This window comes from Chroicocephalus ridibundus, chromosome 10, assembly GCF_963924245.1.
Source record: "Chroicocephalus ridibundus chromosome 10, bChrRid1.1, whole genome shotgun sequence".
NCBI classification, from domain to species: Eukaryota; Metazoa; Chordata; class Aves; order Charadriiformes; family Laridae; genus Chroicocephalus; species Chroicocephalus ridibundus.
Genome location: NC_086293.1, coordinates 21,587,989 through 21,607,779, shown reverse-complemented (window position 1 = coordinate 21,607,779; position 19,791 = coordinate 21,587,989). Strand labels below are relative to the sequence as shown.

At 43.2% G+C, this 19,791-nt stretch overlaps 1 protein-coding gene across 2 annotated transcripts in view; it reads left to right on the top strand.

Annotated features, from left to right (window-relative positions):
* Positions 1-2,463: 2,463 nt before the first annotated feature.
* The window catches only part of CHCHD6 (coiled-coil-helix-coiled-coil-helix domain containing 6), a 115,580-nt gene continuing 98,252 nt past the window's right edge, over positions 2,464-19,791 (top strand). For both annotated transcript variants that reach the window (XM_063348320.1, XM_063348319.1), the window contains exons 1-4: positions 2,464-2,631; positions 4,757-4,889; positions 6,105-6,174; positions 8,397-8,541. In XM_063348320.1, the coding sequence (XP_063204390.1) occupies positions 2,542-2,631; positions 4,757-4,889; positions 6,105-6,174; positions 8,397-8,541 (438 nt within the window). In that variant the 5' untranslated portion in view covers positions 2,464-2,541. The remainder of the gene's footprint in view (positions 2,632-4,756; positions 4,890-6,104; positions 6,175-8,396; positions 8,542-19,791) is intronic.

The following is a 19,791-nucleotide window of genomic DNA, read 5'->3' as shown; positions in this document are numbered from 1 at the left end:
AAACATGGCAGATGGTAATGGAATAACATGATGTCTTTTTGTCAGAGATGGATCTTTCCTTCTCGGAAGGCTATTACTAGGGCAACAGATGACTGTAGAGAGTGGTCTCCAGGTCTAAATAATTGTCAGTGAAGCCTTTGACTCTTCTCTTGGTAACTAGATCTTGCCGTTCCTAGGCATGTCTCGTATCAGGGGTCTTTGTTACAGATATCTTTCTCTGTTGCTTGGAAAAAGGTGGATGTGGAAGTTGGAATTGACTCTTGCTCATTTCTTGTTCTGGGCTTTGAAATGAGCACTGTGTATCAGGACTAATTTTCTGGCTGCAGGGAGGACATGATAGCTGCCGAGTAACAGCTAAGTGTGCTGGCAGTAATCGGCACCCATCAGGATCTCTTTGGCGGGGGTACAGTCTGGGGAGTGGGGTGACCTTGGGATTGGGTCACTGGGTGGTAAAACCTTACAGAGCTCCTTCCAGGTTCCACACAGAAAACTGCCCTAGGAGATGTTACTGCTGGAGCTAACTATGACGACATCCTCTGCTCCTGCGTAGGTGGAGAAGCATTTAAATTGTTGTACAGCTCCTCCACCATTATCATGGCTGCTTCCACATCAGTGTCCCGTGGGTTGTGGGCCCTGTTGGGTCCCTCAGGCTCTTGGAGATCACAGGAAGGCACAGCCGTAGGTGGGAGGTGCAGTTTTGTTTGTCTTTGCCCACTCTCCCTCCTGGATCTTTGCAGATGATGCCTGGCACCTGGCTGGAGTTACACCTGAAAAAGGCCTAAGGAAGGATGAGAAGAATAATCAGAGTTATGGGATGACTTCTGGAGGAGCAATTAAATGGTTGAGAACTCACCAGTCTGGAAGAGCAACAATGCAGGTCTGTGAAACCCTGAGAGGACAGAGGCGGCCAATAAGGAATGACTGTTCACAATCTTTTTTTAGTATGAAAACTGTGTGCCATCAAATGAAGTGACCAGGTGGCAGGTTAGAAACAAACAAGAGGCTGGTGAGAGTGTTCTGGGAGCGTTGGTGGTTTGACTTTAGCCAGACCTTTGCTCTTTCACAGTGTTGCTGTACTGCAGTGCAAACAGCTGACAGCACCACCATGCAGTGCCATTGCCTTGAGAACTCAAGCAATGGGACAAGTCCCCAGCGTACAAGGTATTACACAAATAACAAAATTATTGCTTGTTTCCAGGGGTGTGCTAGAGAAGAGGCCTGGATATCTTGCGGGGGGGGTGGGGGGGGGGTGGGGTGGGGTGGGCAAAGTCTCCTAGATGTCCCTTAAAGCTGGTCAGGGTCCCCGCTGCTGTGTCAAGGCTGTAGTCTCCACATTAGCTGCAGTGAAGAATAAGCATTCCACAGTTAAAACCGCTCCAATGCGCTGCTAAGAAGTAGATAAGGAGCATGTTGATACCAAGGCTTCGTTAACTTTGTAGTTACAAATGCACAAAATTGTCTAGGTCATCACGTGGCCTGTGTTCCTGGGAATGCAGAAAGTTTACTTGGGAAAGACCCTTCAAAGCTGCCATTTCTTGGTCCGGCTCCTTGCGTGGTATGTTGTTTTTCCTCAGTCCTTTGGTTTAGGCTGTGGATCGGCCGTGCCTGGTGACAGGGACCATATCTGTGATGGCCTGACCTAGGTGGGACCCGTGTGTGCCTGTCACGGCAGGTAATGGCACGGTCAGTAGGTCTCGCTGGAACAGGGTGGCTGACGGGAGCTGGGAGGTGAATTCTGCCCACAGAGCAGCTGCTGTAAAACTGACTGGAAATTGTAGGCTGTAGCTTTGTTCTTAATCGCCAGAGAAATGTGAGATGGTGTGTGGGGTGGTGACCTCCCTCGAGGACTATGGAGAAATGGCATGTGTGAAGGTGGACAAGGGCTTTCTGGTGGGGTGAGGGATGCCCTGGCTCGGCTGCGTTGGGAGCTGCTTTGCCTCACTGGATGAGGGAAAACTGCCTGGATGCCCTTGAGGGCTCCTCTGCCCATGAACCTCTGTGACAGACGTCGTCTGGGTGGTTGCTCGGTCTTGGAGCCAAGCTTTGTGCCTTCCTGGCTTGTTTTCTGCGTGGTTCCACGTGGGTTGGCTTTCGTCCTTCCATAACTGTGACCCAGTGAAGAAACCCCGCGGGTGGGGTGTGGAAGTTTTTGGGGTGGTTTGATCCTGCGCTCAAAACCGAAGGTGTGGAGGACGGGCAGGAGGAGAGGAGGAAGCTCGGCGAGGCCAAGGGCTACAGGGGGGAGACACTTCGGTGCCGCCGTGGGTCTGTCGCAGGATAAAGCGGTGACTGTACCCTGCCTCGGAGCGCAGCCGCCCCCAGGGCCGGGTCAGGCCGGCCGCCCAGCCGCCGCCGGCGGACTACAGCCCCCAGCCTGCACCGCGGCCGGCCGCTAGCACCGCGCCGCGCTATTGGCCGTCCCGCAGCCGGCCGCCAATGGGGTGCGGGTATGTTGGCGGGCGGGGGAAGCGGAGAGGCGGCAGCCCGGTGTGAGGTTGTGTGGGGGGCGCGGCGGGAAGAGGCGTCCCCAGCGCCGCCGGCATGGGGGGCAGCGAGAGCAGCCACGGCGGCAGGAAGGTCTCCTTCGGGCTGGATGAGCGGGAGCAAGTGCGGGTGCTGCAGGGCATCAGGGTGAGGCGGGGCCGGGAGATGGAGGCGCCGGGGGCAGGGAGCCGGGCTGAGGAAGGCCCTGCTGGAGTGGTAGGGCAGGGCGAGGGGAGCAGGGGATGCGGGGCAGGGCTGGAGGGGGGTGAGTGGGGCAAACCAGCAAGGAAGAAGGGAGATAAAGCTGTAAGGCTGAAGGGGTAGAGGGTTGGAGAGGCGATGGGATGGCTGGAATGTGGTGGGGAAGGGGGCTGAGTGCCTGAGCATGGCTTTTCTGGAGCGGTGACACACCAGCCCTTCATCTCCCCTTCCGAACTCTGCTCTCAACCCTCTTTCCCTCCTCGCTGCTTAATGACCCCATCTTGCCGCTCTCTTGTGCTTTGCAAGCAGTTTGATGCTCAGGGCGCTGCCTGGCTCTGAGGGCATCCAAGAGGAGACACCTCTGCCCTTATTAATGGTAGTAGGAGCCTTGGCGGAGCACCGCTGTCTGAACGTGCAGGGAGATAAGGGGTTGTGGGGATTAGTGAGGATTAGGGATGTTTCTAGCAGGGGCAGTGGGAAGCTGCTTCTTGAACTTTGTGAAAACAAGCCCTGGAGAGTGGTGGTATCATTAAGGAACATTCTTTCTCCCCATCAGTATTTCCCTGTTTTTCCATTGGTAATTTAAGTTGGGTTTCTTTTATGACTACCTTCATTTCATTGCTGTTGCTTCTTCATATTTTTATCTGGTTTTCCCCTAATATTTGTCTGAAATGAACTTGCAGAGTGTGTTTTGCTGTGGTTATTTGTTTATGTCCCATTTTGACTAATCATTTGACAAAAGTTAACTAAGATTGCGGTAATCTTCTTTTTAAAGCGATGGAGGTGAAGTCATTTTTGCCTGATTTCTTTTTACAGGATATAGACAGGGACCCCTTGCGGACTCATCCACATCTACCATAGAAGTAATTTGTTCTGGTGCTTCAATTTAGTTAGCTGTTCCATCAGCTAGATGCCGATGGGAGTAGAGAAAGCGTGGGTTTATTGTAACTGGTCTGTGTATGACCTCCAGGAGCTCAAGATGAAGATGCCCTATGGATCTCATAGGGCATGAGCCGTCATCTTTGTAGACCTTTCTATTTGACTTCCTGAAGTAAAAGTTTTTCTCTTCCTTTTTTTTTTTTTTTTGGTTTGCTTGTTTTGTGAAACAAAATAATCATTTCTCATTCTTAGTACCAAGGACATTATTTGTTGGGGTTTTTTTATTTTGTTTTTGGTTTTGTTTTTTTTCTTTAGCTATGTATATAAAAGTAGTTCCACTGAGCCTGCCCTTAGTGAAGTCTGGCTTTTTACAGACTTTTGTTTTTAAAAATCAGTTCCCATAACCAGGAATTTGACATGACAACAACATACAACGAATATGTTAAAAATGCTGTTAAGTTGGGCTGCAGTGGTGCAGCTGAAAATCTGTCTGTTACCAGCCTAGGTGGGGAAACAACCTCAGTTCGTTTTGTTCTGGAGCCAGAACAGTCGGTACAGAACCTCTGACCTTGGGAGGAGGAAGGCGTCAATCTTAACAGTGTTGTGAGAAGCCCCCTTGGACTGAATGGCCAGAAAACTTCAAGTTAACTTTTCTTTCTTTTCCATGGGTTTGGACCCAAGGAAGGGAGTGAGAATGAAGTTGAGATTGCAAAAACTTTTGCAGCCTTATGTGAAGGGGAGGGCTGTGCAGCTGTTCTCTGCTGTATGATATGCAGTTCTTCTGCCATGCAGAGCTGGGTTAGCAAGCATGGGGGAAGACGAAGGACGGACTTACAACCTGCTTAGTTACTTTCCTTGTACTTGTGTTAAATATGTCCCTACTCAAGGAGTTGGCTTCTTTAGCATGCTCTCTACCTTTGTTAGTATTTGTGGAAGATTAATTGTCATCGTCCAGTGAAGCCTTTAGGGTCAGTAGATTGGAGGTTTTATCACTTACAGATAGGGTGTGTTTTCTTTAAAATGTAAAGTCAATATACAGATGTTGGCCACTTGGATTCAAAGGACTGTGGCATTGAAATGAGATAATTGGCAATACTTTTGCAGTAGCATGGAAACTAACAAATATGTAGTGAAATATACACACATTAAGAATTAACTTGGTTAATTTCTTTCCCATGTACGTATGTTTCAGCTCACTGAAGATGTAGTGAACCGAATGAAAGAATCTTCTCAAAGTAAAAGGGACAACCAGAGATCAACCCGTTCATCTAGTGGCACAGCTCCATCTTCACCAGCTGCAGAAGGGAAACCCAAATCTCCTACAGGTACTGTCAGTCCCTCTCAGGTCTACTGACTGTTTTGACACACTTCTCTGTAGTGCTGCCACTGGATATTATATGGTATGCCTGTATTTTTCAAGATTGTCTTGTTGTGAGAGGAGCTCTTTGATCAGCCTGTAACACTTTTCATGTATGTAGATATTGGCATCATTGAAAGCCTTGGATGTAATGGTCCTGTGATGTTCTCTTTATGTTCCTGCAAGGTAGCTGTGGTAGCTACTATCTGGCAGTTGGAATGCTATGGTTCTAGTTCTGTTGCTATGTGCTCTTAAGTAAGACAGCTTTGTTTTTCTAGGCCCTCTCCTTCTCCATCTTTGGAATACCAAATACTTTAATGAACTTGGATCACTTTGTGAACATTTCTAGGATTTTTAGATGAACATGCAATAAGCAAGGCAGATTTTTTAAAATTTTATTTTATCTTTCATTCCTGGCAAGCTGCGTTGTTGTCGCCTTTCCATGCACAGGGAGTGGATGCATGGGGGAAATACTGCTTTTTGTTCTTTTGAAATAAGCTCATAACGAAGGATAGACTGACTAAGCACAGATTGCCAAGCAGATGATGAGAACTTGGTTTCTGAACTTGTCTTTCTTTACAGGTTAGAAAACTATTTGATTTCTCTTGGTTCTCAAATACACTTTGTTGATATATGTTATCAGTGTGGATTTGTGTAAGGTATCCAGACTAACATGAAATTAGGGAGCCAGGCCTTTGCTTTTAGAGATTTGTTTGCTGTTAGTCTACATCTTTCCTGAAAGTGGATTCAGCCTTATGGATGGCCTGAACTCCATCAAATAATTTCATCTACATTTGGGGGAGCCCTTGTAATTACAAGGAAAGCAGGAGGTCAAGGGGAAGACTTAATGGAACTAGAGGAAGGAAATGGAAAACAGGTCTAAAACCGTGCTTATGCTTCAGTATAAACCAGGGTTTGAGAAGTTAACATCCTTACCTGGAAGTTTCTGTAGCATGCCTTGTTCAGTGTGCCTTGTTGAAGACAATGGTGTCAGTGTCTCTGTTTCATGAGTTCAAACTCCATCCATCAAACTCAAATTTTCTTGAGACTTTTCAAAGTGTATTGTTGTTTTTCTCTTGGTGGGATAACACTCATATATGACATGCTCCTCAAATAATTTGTGATGTAGTGAAGGACTACGTTTTGTACTATAGTTGTCATAGGTTTCTATTCTTCTTTCTAGGAATCCAGCCACCAAGGACGGGCGACTCTGGTGAGAAGTCTACTGCTGCAGAACAGGAACTGTACAGGAGGTGAGGTGAAGGTCTTAAAAAAGACAAGAGTTTAGCTCCTTTTGGAATGTATATACACATGTATGTTTTACTTCAGTCCAAGCACAATAACTGTATGTTTTAATGCCTGAGAATCCCCTCTGAAGCCTTTTTCAGTTAAGGGCCATGGAACACAATTTTTTTTTTTTAGGGAAGCCTGTCCCTTAGCCAGAAGGAGCAGTCAGGGGAGCTGTGGGCAGTTGGAGTGGTGAAACAGTGCAGAAACAGGGAGGACCAATGTAATGAGTTGGTAACTACAGAAAACTTGTGTGATGTGCATTGCAAGACCAATAGAGCATAAACTTGGCTACGTTTGCCTTTTCTGGGAAAAATGAGGGAGTCTAAGTATTTGATGCTTCCCCTAGGGATTTTGTAATCTCAAACATGGTAATGGGTTTAATTGAATTTATGCCTAAAATAATCAGATCCATCTTATGTATCTGATTCCATTCCTCCAACTTTTCCTAGATGGGATGTAGTGCCTATCAGCCAGTGCTAGAGTGCTATGAATTTTCCATCCCGAGGTATTTTAATATATTAAGATAGAAGTACCAGTGAAGATGGGGGTAAGGTGAGGGGGAAAAAAAATTGCACAAGAAAGCTGTTCACCTCTCTGACAGAACCACAGCAGTCTCCTAGTTCTAGGCATTGCAGGGCAATGAGAACTTCAGTTCTGTGTAACTTGGTAGTTTTCTGTTATAAAACTGCTGGCCTGATGATGTCTGTGTGTTCTTAAAAATGCTGTAAAGATTAGTCTTTTCCTGTTAACAACGAAAAGCAGTCTCTGTTTGCGGTGGTTGTTTTTAGTATTACAACTGACTGTCCAACCCTGTTGCAACAAACACCTGTTGCATCAATCTCACTGTCATTAGGAAAGTCAGAGATGAAACCGAGGAAGTCTGTGGAAAACTGGTTCACTTTCTGGGGAACTCTGGAATCGAAATTGCTGGCAGTTTTCAGTGCTGAGCTATGAACTGCACCCCAAATACCTGATCTGGGAAAGGAGGGGTAGGGTCAGAAATGCAGCGGAAAAGTAAGCAGGGAAGACAAGAAAGGGAGGAGCAGCTTGTATGCCTGCGACTGAACTGTGGAACAAGAACCAGACCTGATTGTGCTGAAATGCACCCTGAGAAAGTTTGTGAAATACGCCAAACTTAGGGAGTGGTCACTGCTCTGTGGATGGCAACTTTACCACTCAGAGGGATCTTGGCAATCTAGAGACGTGGGAGAAGAGAGGCTCGGGAACTGCTTTGGCAGAGGTGGGATCTAACTGTTGTTTTCAACTTCCAGGTAGTTTTTTGGAAGACACAGTGCTAGACTGTTCTCAGAGGTGCACACTGAAAGGACAAGAGGCAAGGGACACAAATTGCAGCGAGGAAATTCTGACTGGGTATAAGGAGTAGGGAGGGAAACCCCAGTCAGTCACTGAGAGCAGTGGAGCACTGGAACAGGTTGCACCAAAAGGATATAGAATCTCCACCCTTGGAGATCATCTAAGGTTGACTGGAGCAGGCTCTGAGCGACCTGATCTAACCCTGAAGTTAGTTCTGCTTTGAGCAGAAGGCTGGAATAAATAACCTTCAAAGGTCCCATCTAACCCAATTTATTCTGTAATTCACTTCATGTTAATCTCTCTCTGCTTGCACGTCGCAATTCCAAAGCTTGAATTGGACAAAATTTCCTTTGTGGCAATCTGAGATTCAAGTGTCTAAGCTATGGATTTGTTGAGGCTGCTTCTTTCAGCTCTGTTGCTGCATGCATTTTATGTGATATTTTTTTTTCCCTCGTAGAGCAGAAGAGCAGCATTGTCAGATAGGCTAACTCCTTTTATTATTGTACATCCCTTGATCTTTTCCAAAGTAGTACCTATTTATCTATCTAACTACTTTCTGTTCTCACTGTTTTGAGGTGATAATTATTAAGTACTTAACAGAGCTAAATATAGCTGAACTATAAAGTTTATATGGTGCTAAGTTTACTGTTGTTGCCAGAGCTGTACCTCACTGAAACTGCAGGTCATGTTTAAAGTTTGTTGGACTTTTGAATTCCTGCTGATAATGGAGGGGCTGTGAGCAGACTTTCTGTCAAATAGATTACGGATTAGTGTTTTGGCTCTAGGCAGGACTAGTCCATGCTACGCCATGGCTCTGTTGCGAGAAGTCTGCTGATCACCTTCTTTCTGTTTGCCTTTGGTGCTCTTACAGGTATGAGCGAGAACAGGCACTTGTCCAAGAGGAGCTGCTTCGGCTGGCCAAAAGGGAAAGGGAAGCAGCCAGTGAGGCCTTGAATACTGCCCTTCAGCGGGAAAGGAACAACACTAATGAAGAGAGGCAGAGAGCGGCCCAGCTGGTGAGTAACAAAAGACTCCAGTATGTTTCCATACAGGAGAGGGTAACATCTCTCTGCTTGAGGGGATTCATTAAATGTCACCTGCGTGGTGAGCTTAGAAACTTTGATTTAGGCTGAAGCACTCATAAGCTCCCAGCTCATCACTTACATTGGGCTTAACACTGCAGCTGGCAAGCTACGCCTGCAGCATGTCATGCGGTGACACTAAGGCCAAGCTTGCAGGGAAAGGAGTAAGCAATGACTGTGCTGGGGACACCTTTACCTGTGGCAGGTCAGTGTGGTGTGTGTATATGGGGTCGTTGTCTGAGCTAGAGAGCCCTCTTTTAAACTATCAGGTGTATGAAATGAATGTTTTGATATATCCAGGATGAGATTCTGCTGAGCTGATCTATCCTGAAACTTAGCTCCGTTTTTCTAGAGTGTAATTGTGCAAACACCCAAATTAATAAAAAGCAACGATGAGTTCTGTTGTTTGAGTCTTTTATGATGCTGGTAACAGAAGAACTGTTATAAAACTGTCAAGTATTGTAACGTTTTGAAGAAGGCTTAAGATTGATTTCTAGGGACCAGGAAGCATAAACCCATTTTGTACGCATCACTGACTCCCAAACCAATCTGTTCTTGCCCAGTAAGCAGACTTATTTTTGGGGACTTCTTGCTGCAGCCTTTACTATTAGTCAGGCACCTTGTTGCTGCTGAGATAACCCATTGGGTTATTGTCATACCGGTGCTGGGAAGAGCAGTGATGAGGGTGGAAATACAGTGAGATGAGACTGAGTAGAGCAAAAGGCTTTTATCCCTACAGCAGATTGGGGTTGTCATTGGTGCTTAATATTCACATGATACTATTTTATATAGTTTTATTTTAAATACTAGCATTGCTATGGCAATGGTGTACTACCTGTAAACAATGCAGAGTCTTACTTGAACTGCCACTTTTTCCTGACCTCGGGTGGTGTCAAGTGTCAGGGTGTGACAGCGAGGTGGGACTATGCTTGCCACGGTGAGCTCAAATTGTTTGTTCATTGAGACTGTGATGTTGAAACTGTTTATTGAGAGAACTAGACTAAGAGTAATCCTCCTTGCCCCAGTACACATGGAAAGGACGGTTTAGGAAGAGGACAGACTTGAGTAATGGTCTTTATTGTGTTTCTTTCATCCTAGTGATCTGTTGCATGCACTTGATTTAGCTGAAGAACCTTTCTATGAGCATGTTTTTTCTGTATGTTGAATGCTAATAGGCATGGCTTACCCAGGCACGTGACTTGGCTGTGAACCATTCTGAGGTTATAATATGAAGGTATTTTAGGGGGCTGAATAAATAAAATGTAAATAAGAATGGCCATAGTGGTTCAGACAGAAAGTCCTTCTAGCTATAGCCCATCTCTGACAGTGATCCGTAGCAGCTGTGTACGGAGAGCATGAGAACAGGGCAGGTGTATAGCATTATTTCCCACCTGCGTACCCTCAACTTCTGCCATTCTAGGGCTTATAGCTTCTTCAACAAGAGGAATTTTCACCTTGGTGGTTAACAGTCCTTAATTAAATTGTCTTACGTTAATTTGTCTGTTTGTGTTTTTTGACCCATTTGTGCTTTTTGACTCCATGATAACATTTGCATGCGGTTGGGTTGGTAGGTCTCTGAGATTGCTCTCCTGGATATAGCTTGTGAACGGCTGCTGTGTCCTAGGAAATTTCCTCTTGGCAAATTGCACCCTAACCACGGGAAGCTGCCTGATTGCTGAGCTGTAGGATAATGATGTCTGAGGCAGGTGACTGCTGTTACTCTGCATAGAACAGCTGGGTCAGCAGACACAGTATTAACTCTCTTTCCACTAGAAAAAGAATATTCTCTTTATGAATGCAATTAATGGACTTCTGTAAAGGAGCTAGGGGAGGGAAGAAGCTAGTGGATTTATTGTCCAATCTAACGATGTGGCCTGGCTCATAAGTAGAGCCTGGCCCTCCCACAGTGAGGTGCGGAGTAATCCTGGAGAAATGTGACTAGTAGAGCCAGGTAGTGTGAAGTGTAAGGAGGGCACCTCTACAATGAGTTGAGACCTGACCTCTAACATACAAAAGCTGTTATCCAAATTAGCTTTTATTGTGCAGTATTGCACACCCAGATATTGCATACTCGATGCTCTGCAAAAATCTGATCAAGCTTTCCTTGTGTAACCCATAAAAGATAAATAGTGACCACAGAGCGTTAGCCCAGAACGTGATGCAAGAATGAGAAACTGTTAAATTTCATTGGTCTTTAACAATCTCTTGATCAGTCATAAATTTAAGATCCTTACAAATGGAATAGTCTAGCCTGTCCTTGCAAAGATGAGGTCAAAGCTATTGTCTTTCGGCTTCTAGATGTCTTCCTAAGCAGAAACTGTTTCTGCCAGCCTTCTAAATTATTGGGATCCCTATCAGACTTTATCTCAGCTACAGTTTCCTTTTAGTCATGGTTACCTTATTGTATTGTCTTAATCCTACTCAAATAATATCTGTCCTTTGTCTTCCAGTATTGTTTTCTTCCTTTATTTGGAAGCGGGCTTGGATGTTTCTTGCTCACTTTTCTGCTTTTTAGTCCTAGCATATGAGGCAAATAACGGGTGTGAGTTGCTCTTTCATCTCATTCTGTGTCAGTCTTCTCTTTCAGGTAGAAGATGGTAGTGGAACTCTAGGTACCTAGTGGTAGTCCAGGTGCAGATGGCACAGGAAATTATCTGCTTAAATTTATAAGCAAACAAATTCCAGGGTTTTTGTTATTGTTGTGACCTCTTAGGGAAGCCAGAGAAAAGTGGCACAACTCCCATGAAAGAAATAGCAGACAAATAATTTGCTTCTAGCAGTACTTGAATCTAGTAAAAATTGAAAATCATGCCACATATAATTAGAAAGGTTTGCTTTATTTATTATTTTTTTTAATATTTGCAGTAAGATCTTGAGGTGCCCCGTGCCTTTAACATATCAATATGTTGTTGATTAGTAGCCTTCTCTTATAGAGTTGTCTTCAGTAGTGCTACAATATTCTCCTTTAACCTTACCACTTGTAGACCATAAATCCAAATATGATAGCTGTATTTTGAAATGATTTCATTTAATTTTGACTGTGCTGAACGTCTCTTGTCATTTAATCTGTTCTTTATGATTTTCATTAACTGACTTTTATTATTGGCAGTATTGTTCTGAAGCATTTCTTCAGTCTTATTATATAGTGCACATTCCTGAAGAGAGCATGGACTACAGATAACCTTTGATAAAGAAATTGCTGTCAGCTTCTGGGGCCAGTTACTTCATCATTTATGGGGTAGGGTGCAGATTAATTTATTGTTGGGTTTTTGTGGAGGTTTTTTGGTCATTTTGTTTTGTTATTTTTTTTTCCATTTTTTCTTGAAGTGGTACACTGGTTACAAGAGGGATTTAGAATTAAGTACCTGGGTCTTGTTCTACATTTTTGTCTTGATCTTTTTTTTTTATGACTTTGAACAAGCTACTTAGCTTCTAGGTACCTTAGGTTTTGAGTAAAACTCCCTAAAGTTTTAGTTTAAGAAGCAAAATAGCTCTGCAGGTAGAAACACTGCAGCATTCACTTCTGTCTTTGAATATGGCTTTTGATTAACCATGTGGGACTGGCTTGAATGGAAGTAGTCTGCTAAGATGCTGCAGAAGAACCCTCACCAATTTGTATTAGAGATAAAATATTTTGTTTGTTTGTACAGCACTGCAGGGTCATGGTGCTGACTGGACTCTGAATAATTTAATGCTGTGAGCACTTAAAAGACAACAGGGATTATATGTACAGTACTTCACAGCAGGGCCTAGGGTGTTTAACTAATGCTTGTAGCACGCCTTAAGTCTCATGTGAAATATCCAAGAATTAATACAGCGATCTTTAAATCTTTTTTTTATTTCTAGCATGAGGAACTTCCAAAATTGTCATAGTCAAGTTATTTAATTGCTTCACTGTGTTGTGAATAGCCTCACCTTTCCCCTGTACCAGGAGTCTTTCCTTTTTCATTTCCAATGAATCAAAACCTCTTCTCTCAACTTCTCAGTTCTTCTGGCTTTCTTTTTTTCTCCTTCTTACCAACAAAAGAAACATCGCAAGCAAAGCTGCTCTTTTTTCTCCTTTCTGCTTTTGTAATCTCCTAAAGCTGTGCAGCATATGCATCATGAGCCTCTTGGAGCAAGTGACTCCCTGCCTGATGGTTTTTGCCGAAACCTTTGAGACAAATCAATGTGGAATGGGGATGGAGAAAAGCAGAAGCTGGGGGGGGGGGGAATAAACGCGATTAAGCGAAGACATCTCATTACTACCCTAGAAAGGGAGGATTATAACTTATAAAATAGGAGGATCTCATTTAGGGGCCATGTGCGCCTGTGTTATCAGGACAGAGGGAGAGCAAATAGAATAAATGAAATTAATACTTTGAAAAGAAGCATTACCCGGATTTGAGAATTGAACTAATATGATTTGTGCAAAGCCCTGAAGTTCTTATCTCCCCATTTAATACCCCTAGGATAATGGCTTTGTCGGAGTTATTGACCAAAAGTCATCGTCTTCCTTCTCACTTTGAAAGAATGAATTCAGAAATGGGGTGATGGTAGGACAAACTTTGCACCACGATTAGCTTTTTCAGGCAAGACTGATGGGCATTGGTTGCTGCGTGACAAAAACAGTGGACACAGAATTCCTAAATTGCTGGGGAAGAGTTTCGCCATCCGTCAATGATGAATGGCTTGCTATTTCCAATGTTCCTGGTCATGCCCTGCTCGCTGGCTTGCTGGATGGCAGCCTTTGCTTTCTGGTGGCTCCAGCATTGCACTGTTGTGATTAGTGTGGCCTGGAATATGAGCATGGAAAGAAATACTCATAAGGATTTAGGGTTTTTCTCTAGTTGCTTCAGTAGCTGATTATAATTGGCCATAGGCTGTTGGATTCTTTCAGATGATGTCTTGCCCAGAAGTAATGTCTTTGCTCTTCAGAGGCTCTCTTCTCTTGTTGATTCAGGAGAGAAGGGCTGAAGGAAGAATGCTGAGTGGGGAATGCCTTTGATCAGGGCAGTGGATTTTGATGTGTGTGTCATCTTGTGAATGTGGGATTATGAACTCTTGGAGTTTGCCAGTGGCATGTTTTGGACACTTGCACCCTTGGTTTAGTGTATATTGGTCTGCTGACATTTTCACTGGTATGTCTTCTTCCCCATTTCAAAGAATGTGGGTGTAAAATTGCTTAAAATTGCTGAAAGCAGCACAGACAGACACACACAAACTCAAAATCCTATTCATAGATTGATGCAACGGAGGAGAATTTTGGTGGTAGCAGGGGGAGCGATTGGGTGGAGCAGTGTTTCTTTTTGGCCTTGTAGAGGTGGAGGAATGACCCGATTGGCCTATTCATGGAAAGTTCTTTATGTTTCTGGTCACTGATGAAGCTTTAAGCCAATCTCGCTTACATTTTTTGCTGTGAATTGTCCACTGTTGATGAGCAGTATCAGCTGTAGATGCAGCTGAGCTGGTACTGAAGATGGTTTTAGAAACGATGCTGAACATGATTTAGTTTTGTTAAAGCTTTCATTTACTTTGTGTTAAGCTGGGGATCAGCTTTATCCTGGCTGATTAACCATAGGTAAGCACCTCTAGATTAGACAGGGGTTTTGTGGTGCATAATCTCATATCATTGTGACAAGCTGGAGTGACCAGGTGAGATCTGGTAAACTGGACACATAAACTGTTGAAACTATGACAGCGTGGGGCCATCACTGAAGTGAGAGTGCCGTTTTTGAGGTGAGGCCTCTGTCGTCAAAACTTGTCATTTTTTGACTCCCTATTTATTTGGGTTGATGTAATGAAAGGTATTGTCTCCATGAGCTTTGCATTATGGTTTGGATACTGCTCACATCAGGGCTAGTTTTGTTGGTCTTGTTTGCTTTGCATCTAAAATGTAGCACATCGAGCTAAACCCCTTCTCTTTCTAAAGTTACATATAGGAAATTCCTATATGTAAAAATTCTATGAAATAGATTGGTTCTGGGAGGAGACATTGCTAATGCAAATCTTGGGGTTCAGAGTTTAGTGGTTCTTTAATTTCTGTAAATGTTTCTTGATTGAATTTTTTTTTGTGGATTTAACAGAAAACATTGATTTAAGTTGGAAAGAATGGAGGCTTGTTTTAAATAATAGTGCAAAAGGAGGAAAAAGCCCATTTATGTTTTTCTTTTTTTTTTTTTTTCCTCCCAAGTTGATTTTCATTGATGGTACAGTGATTAGCAACAAGTATCTACATGTATTTACTAAAGGAATGGCACCTTTTTTTTCAGATTAATTTTTAGGTTTTCTTTGCAAAATGACTGGTGCATTTCGTTAGCAGAACACTAATTCCCCCATACAGTGTGGGTACTGCCAGCTGTGGGAGCGGTACCTCCTGATGAGCCTTGTTCCCTGCAGTTTGGCTATTTGCAGAGCATTCACCTACTGCGTGTCAAACACTCCCATACCTACCCCTAGTGCATGCAAAACCAGCCGGGGACCCCGAGTAGGTTAGCAGGAGTGGTGGTATCTTTAGCTAGAATTTGCAACGCAGTTGTTTTTGATTCCTTTCACTAATTGAATAAAACTGCCTTTTAAATGTGTTGATACAAATGGTAAGATGTGTTTTTTGGCTTAAGCCTTAATGATTTATTACAAAACGTTGCAAGTTATTGATAGGGGGATTTAAATAGCTGGGCTGAGTAGCTTCAGACCTTGTTCCTTCTGTCCCTCTCATTCTTGGTCTCTGAGCTAAGGGGTACTTTTCTAGACTTTCCTTTTAAAGAACATATATTCATGTGTGGAGTCTTTAAAGTTAGTGCTCTGTTATTCTATACTCTTTGGCCAGAACATCCCTCCTTTCGCCCCACAGCTGGAGTTCTCTTTGGCTGCTACCTTCTACTGTAGAAGTGGGTGCATTTCTGCAGTGAAGGAATTACTTCTTTTTCTGAAATCATTAAACATTTAAGGGATCCCTATAGAAAGTAATCTTGCAGTATTAAATGGTGGACTTTGGAAAGGTTCGCATTAAACTTAAGCTTGGCATGGTGAGGTTCTACAAGTCTTCTACTTCCAGCAAGCTGTTAACTTCCTCTCCCTGGAGCATTAGCGAGGTCTAGATTTAACTAAAGCAATTTTGGAGAATGTGTGCTACAGTGAACCCAGAAAGTAAAACCAAAGCCAAACCAAAAGAAAACCTCCTTTTTCTCCATCTTCTCTTGAGGGAAGGCAATGCTGTTATCTGGCTATGGGTAAGGTGCTGCCTATGTACTCCTCATTTTCCCTTCTACTGCTGCTCTGATTTGTTGCATTTTTTTTAACAACTTCCAATTTCTGCAGCTAGTCTTTTATCTCCTGACTGAAGGTTAATTTGTGTTTGGAGAGTTTTTGCAGATTTCAGCAGCTGATGGTTGTTTGAGCTTCTCATTTTTGTAGTCTGTTGGACTAAGACACCTTATCACAAGTTTGGCCTCTTTTAAATCCTACAGCTGCAACAAATTGAAGTTGTCTGTGGTGCTGCCTCCTTCCCCTGTCTTGCCTTCAATTCTCCTGTGCCCATATTTCACACTTTTTTTTTTTGTCTACCAAGTTCATATACTCCACAGAAACTTCTTCCAGATTCATTTGTTCTGACTTAGGGTTACTGTAAAGCCATTCCATCTTTTAAGAAGCAAAAGATAAGATTAGCCTTCCTTTTCCCCTATCTATAACTACAAAATATTCATAAAGAAATAAGAGAATAATATGTTGATATTTTTCCATGAATGGTCCGGCAAAGCTAATACTGCATTTTTTTTTTTTTTTTTTTTTTTTTTTACTGCCAGGCTACTGTGGAGTTGTAGAATTTTGTTATAATTTTGCAGCTAATTTTGTGGGCATAAGCAACAGAGATTCGGTAATGCATCAGGGTGTTTTAGAAGACTTTCCTTTCCTCCAAGCCAGTATTAGTCAAATGTGGTATGGTTTGTAGTATGAGATTGTCGTAAGTGTGACGGCTGAGAGTGTTATAAGAATGTAGTTCCTACTAACTTGGTTAAACTTTATTTTTTCATTATGATTTTGCTTGTCTGTTTTGAGTATTCCGGATATTATATATATCTAATGTAGTGTTTGGTGATAGCTTTCCAGTATTCATTGTATTCTATCTAAAAAATGACAATGTTTGAATCTCGAATCAGTGATCCTTGATCACTGAAAATTTTCTTGATGTTTCTGACTGGAAAGTGTTACTTAAAAAGAAAGCAAGATTATAGTTTTAAAGTGCTGATATAATAGCTAGGAAATAAGTTTGCACTGAATGTAACACTTGGGTTGCTTTTGCACTCTCAGACGATGGGGATGCGAGGTATGTGACCTGCCACGGGATGTCACTTCTGTCATATTCCCTAAATGCCATGAAAACTAGCTTTGATGCTTCTGCCACCTTTTCTTGGAACCTTAACATGTAGATCTTGACGTGATCCTCGTTGGCAACAGAGGGGCGGGAAAGAAGATACCTGAGATGGGCAGAGTGTTCCGCACTGGGGGTGGTGTGAGAGAGAAACGATGCAGGATTCTTCCTGGGTCTTGGCAAGAAAGGCTGACAAGTGGCTTAATAAAATAGCTGGTTTAGTAAGATAGAATAAAAAGAGGACCATAGATAGCAAGTAAATCTTAAGTCCCTTTAGATGCCAGGAGCCCTGCTTTCATGCAGAATTGGACAAACTCTGGATGGATTTTCCCATGGCTGTGCAGATGGAGAGGTTCCTCCGTTTTTTGGTCATTTGAGCAATTATATTCTTACAAGAAAACAACTCCATTCATAAAGGATGTTCACATGAGAATGTCTTGCTGCTCTTGTAGATAAAGGCACGGTGCTGCAGGGGCCGCTACCAAGGGGCAGCTGCCTGCAGGCTCCTCCGTTAGGATGCTGAGGAGTCTGTGCAGCACAAGACAGACCTGAAGGCTGTGCTGTACCTCTGCGTGCAGCACAGCACAGCCCTGCGCCTGCTCAGGTTCACTCTTCTGTGGATCACCACCTCCTCGATGTGCAGTGGTCTCCCAGTCAGCATCACTGCATTCCGCTCCTTCGTCTGCATTTGGTTTACCTTTCTCAAAGATAGGTAAGTTACAGGTTGTATTAGCAAGCTGTTCAGCTAATAGGAAGTTTCCTGATGGGCTGGAATGTTACCTGCATGATAGCACCCGTCAGCGCACAGCACAGACCCGCATGGGCTATTCCAGCAGTTTCCCATGCAGCAGCTGCTGATGGTAACATACGGGCTTCTCAAACCTCAAGTACCAGGCCCAACAGAGCAGATGTCTCCTGTTCAAGATCACATTTCCTCAAATACAGCGTCTTCCACAAGTCTCCCAATGCACATAGCTTTGTTGGATCGTACTAGAAGAGGAAGCTGAGTCTACACGGTACGACGGGAGAAATCAAAATAAGCTCCGATGTTATTTATTTCTCACCTTAAAGAAAAGTTAAAGCAAGCTGATATGAAGAGTAAATTTCACAAAAGCTTTTTCCTTTTTTTTTTTTATAACCTCTACTACAGTTGGGCACCCTTTAGTCTGCTTCTATTTGCTGATGAAGTTTATTTTCATTCTTGTTTGCTACTCTCTCCCTCCGTCTCTTTAGTTTCCCAAAACTGCGGGGTGGTTTGCTCCTGCTGCCTTTCCTCGTTGGTGGCGTTATCAGGCACGTGTGCAGCGGGTGAGATTGCAAACGCCACTGTTCTCCGGATTCTAAGCATCAGACAATGTTTTACACGGCGTCCCATTCTCTAGCTGGCTGGTTGGACATGATGTTGGTACCTTATCTTCACGCTGACACACACTGGACATTAATAGAAATACATTGCTGAGGCACATGTGTGGAATTTCAAGCAGCCTTTCTAGCTGTGCTTTAGATAGACTATTGTGTGCTTAACCTCTTGGAAGAGGTTTTGATGAGAAACGCATAATGTTAACTCTTGGGCAGCTGGGTGGACTCTCTTAGAGTTTCTTATTACAGCCAGCATAATATCTTCCTAATTGCGTGCTGCTTATGTATTTTGGAGTTTCAGCAGTTTTAAACCTATCTTTCCATGAGCAATATTCCTCCTTCCTAATGCAAATTTTTAGGGAAGAAATAGCTATGTGTAGTGTACGTGGGGAGGAGGTAGGAAATATGTGCTGCAGAAGGAAGTGGGCTGCCAACACCCTTGTTTAGCTTTGTGTAAAGTCTGTCCCTATATTATTTTTGGCTCTATGATTGCCTTACATCAACTAAAAAAATAACCTGGATGCAACTGTTGCTATTTGCCAGGAATTCCTTCTGCTTTTGGAGCACATCAGAATTTTTATTGTTTCCTTTGTACTATATATGTATACTTTCTCTGCTTGTTTGTTATGACCATCTGCAATTATCTATATTATTTATGAGTACTGAGTAAAACATGATGGAAAGTAGCTTCTTAAAAAGGATTGTACTAAGGGAGAGGAAATGAGCTGATGACTTTCTCTTTGATTTTTAGACAACGAAAATAGAACACCTGCAAGCTTATGAGGGGGCGAAGGAATTAGAGACTTAGCTGGCTTTCTTTTTCCTGTCTGCGTGTTACATTGGGGGTTTAGAGCCTTTTTAGCCTTGAAGACTTTGTGATAATGGGCAAACTTGAAGGATGATGCCGTAGGAGTCGAGAGTAAAAATTGATCAAACAGACAGATAGAGCAGGGCTATGTATAATTACTGTCCAAAAGAAAAAAACTCCATAGTTTAATACCTACTTGAATAGTACATTAGAGTAAGGACACATTTGTTAAATAACCAGTGCTCTTCCAATTAGGACTGAGAGCTTGCCACGCACATTCACTGGATCTTCAGCCTAATGCTTTTGCCATGGAAAAAGTGGTTCACTGTCTAGCAAATGACTTCAAGCCCCTTTTCTTTTCCTAAACACATGCTCCTATCTCTTCTCTCTCCTTTTCCCTTCTCTCCAGCCTCTGAGCAGAATGGATTCGTTCCTCAGTATTCATCTTGCTATAGCTGTAATTGGCACTGTTGAGCTGAAACTGAGAGTCCCCTCTGCAGCTTCCAAACTTCCAATACACAAATGGTTCCTTACAAAAGCTGTTCTCTTCCCAGCTGAGGACCTGAGCAATCAGTCATTTTTGTATTTTCATGTGTTATGCTCTCCTAGTTTAACAGCTAAATGTGGAAAAAGGGGGATTGGGAATATGGGTATGTTTAAAAAAAAA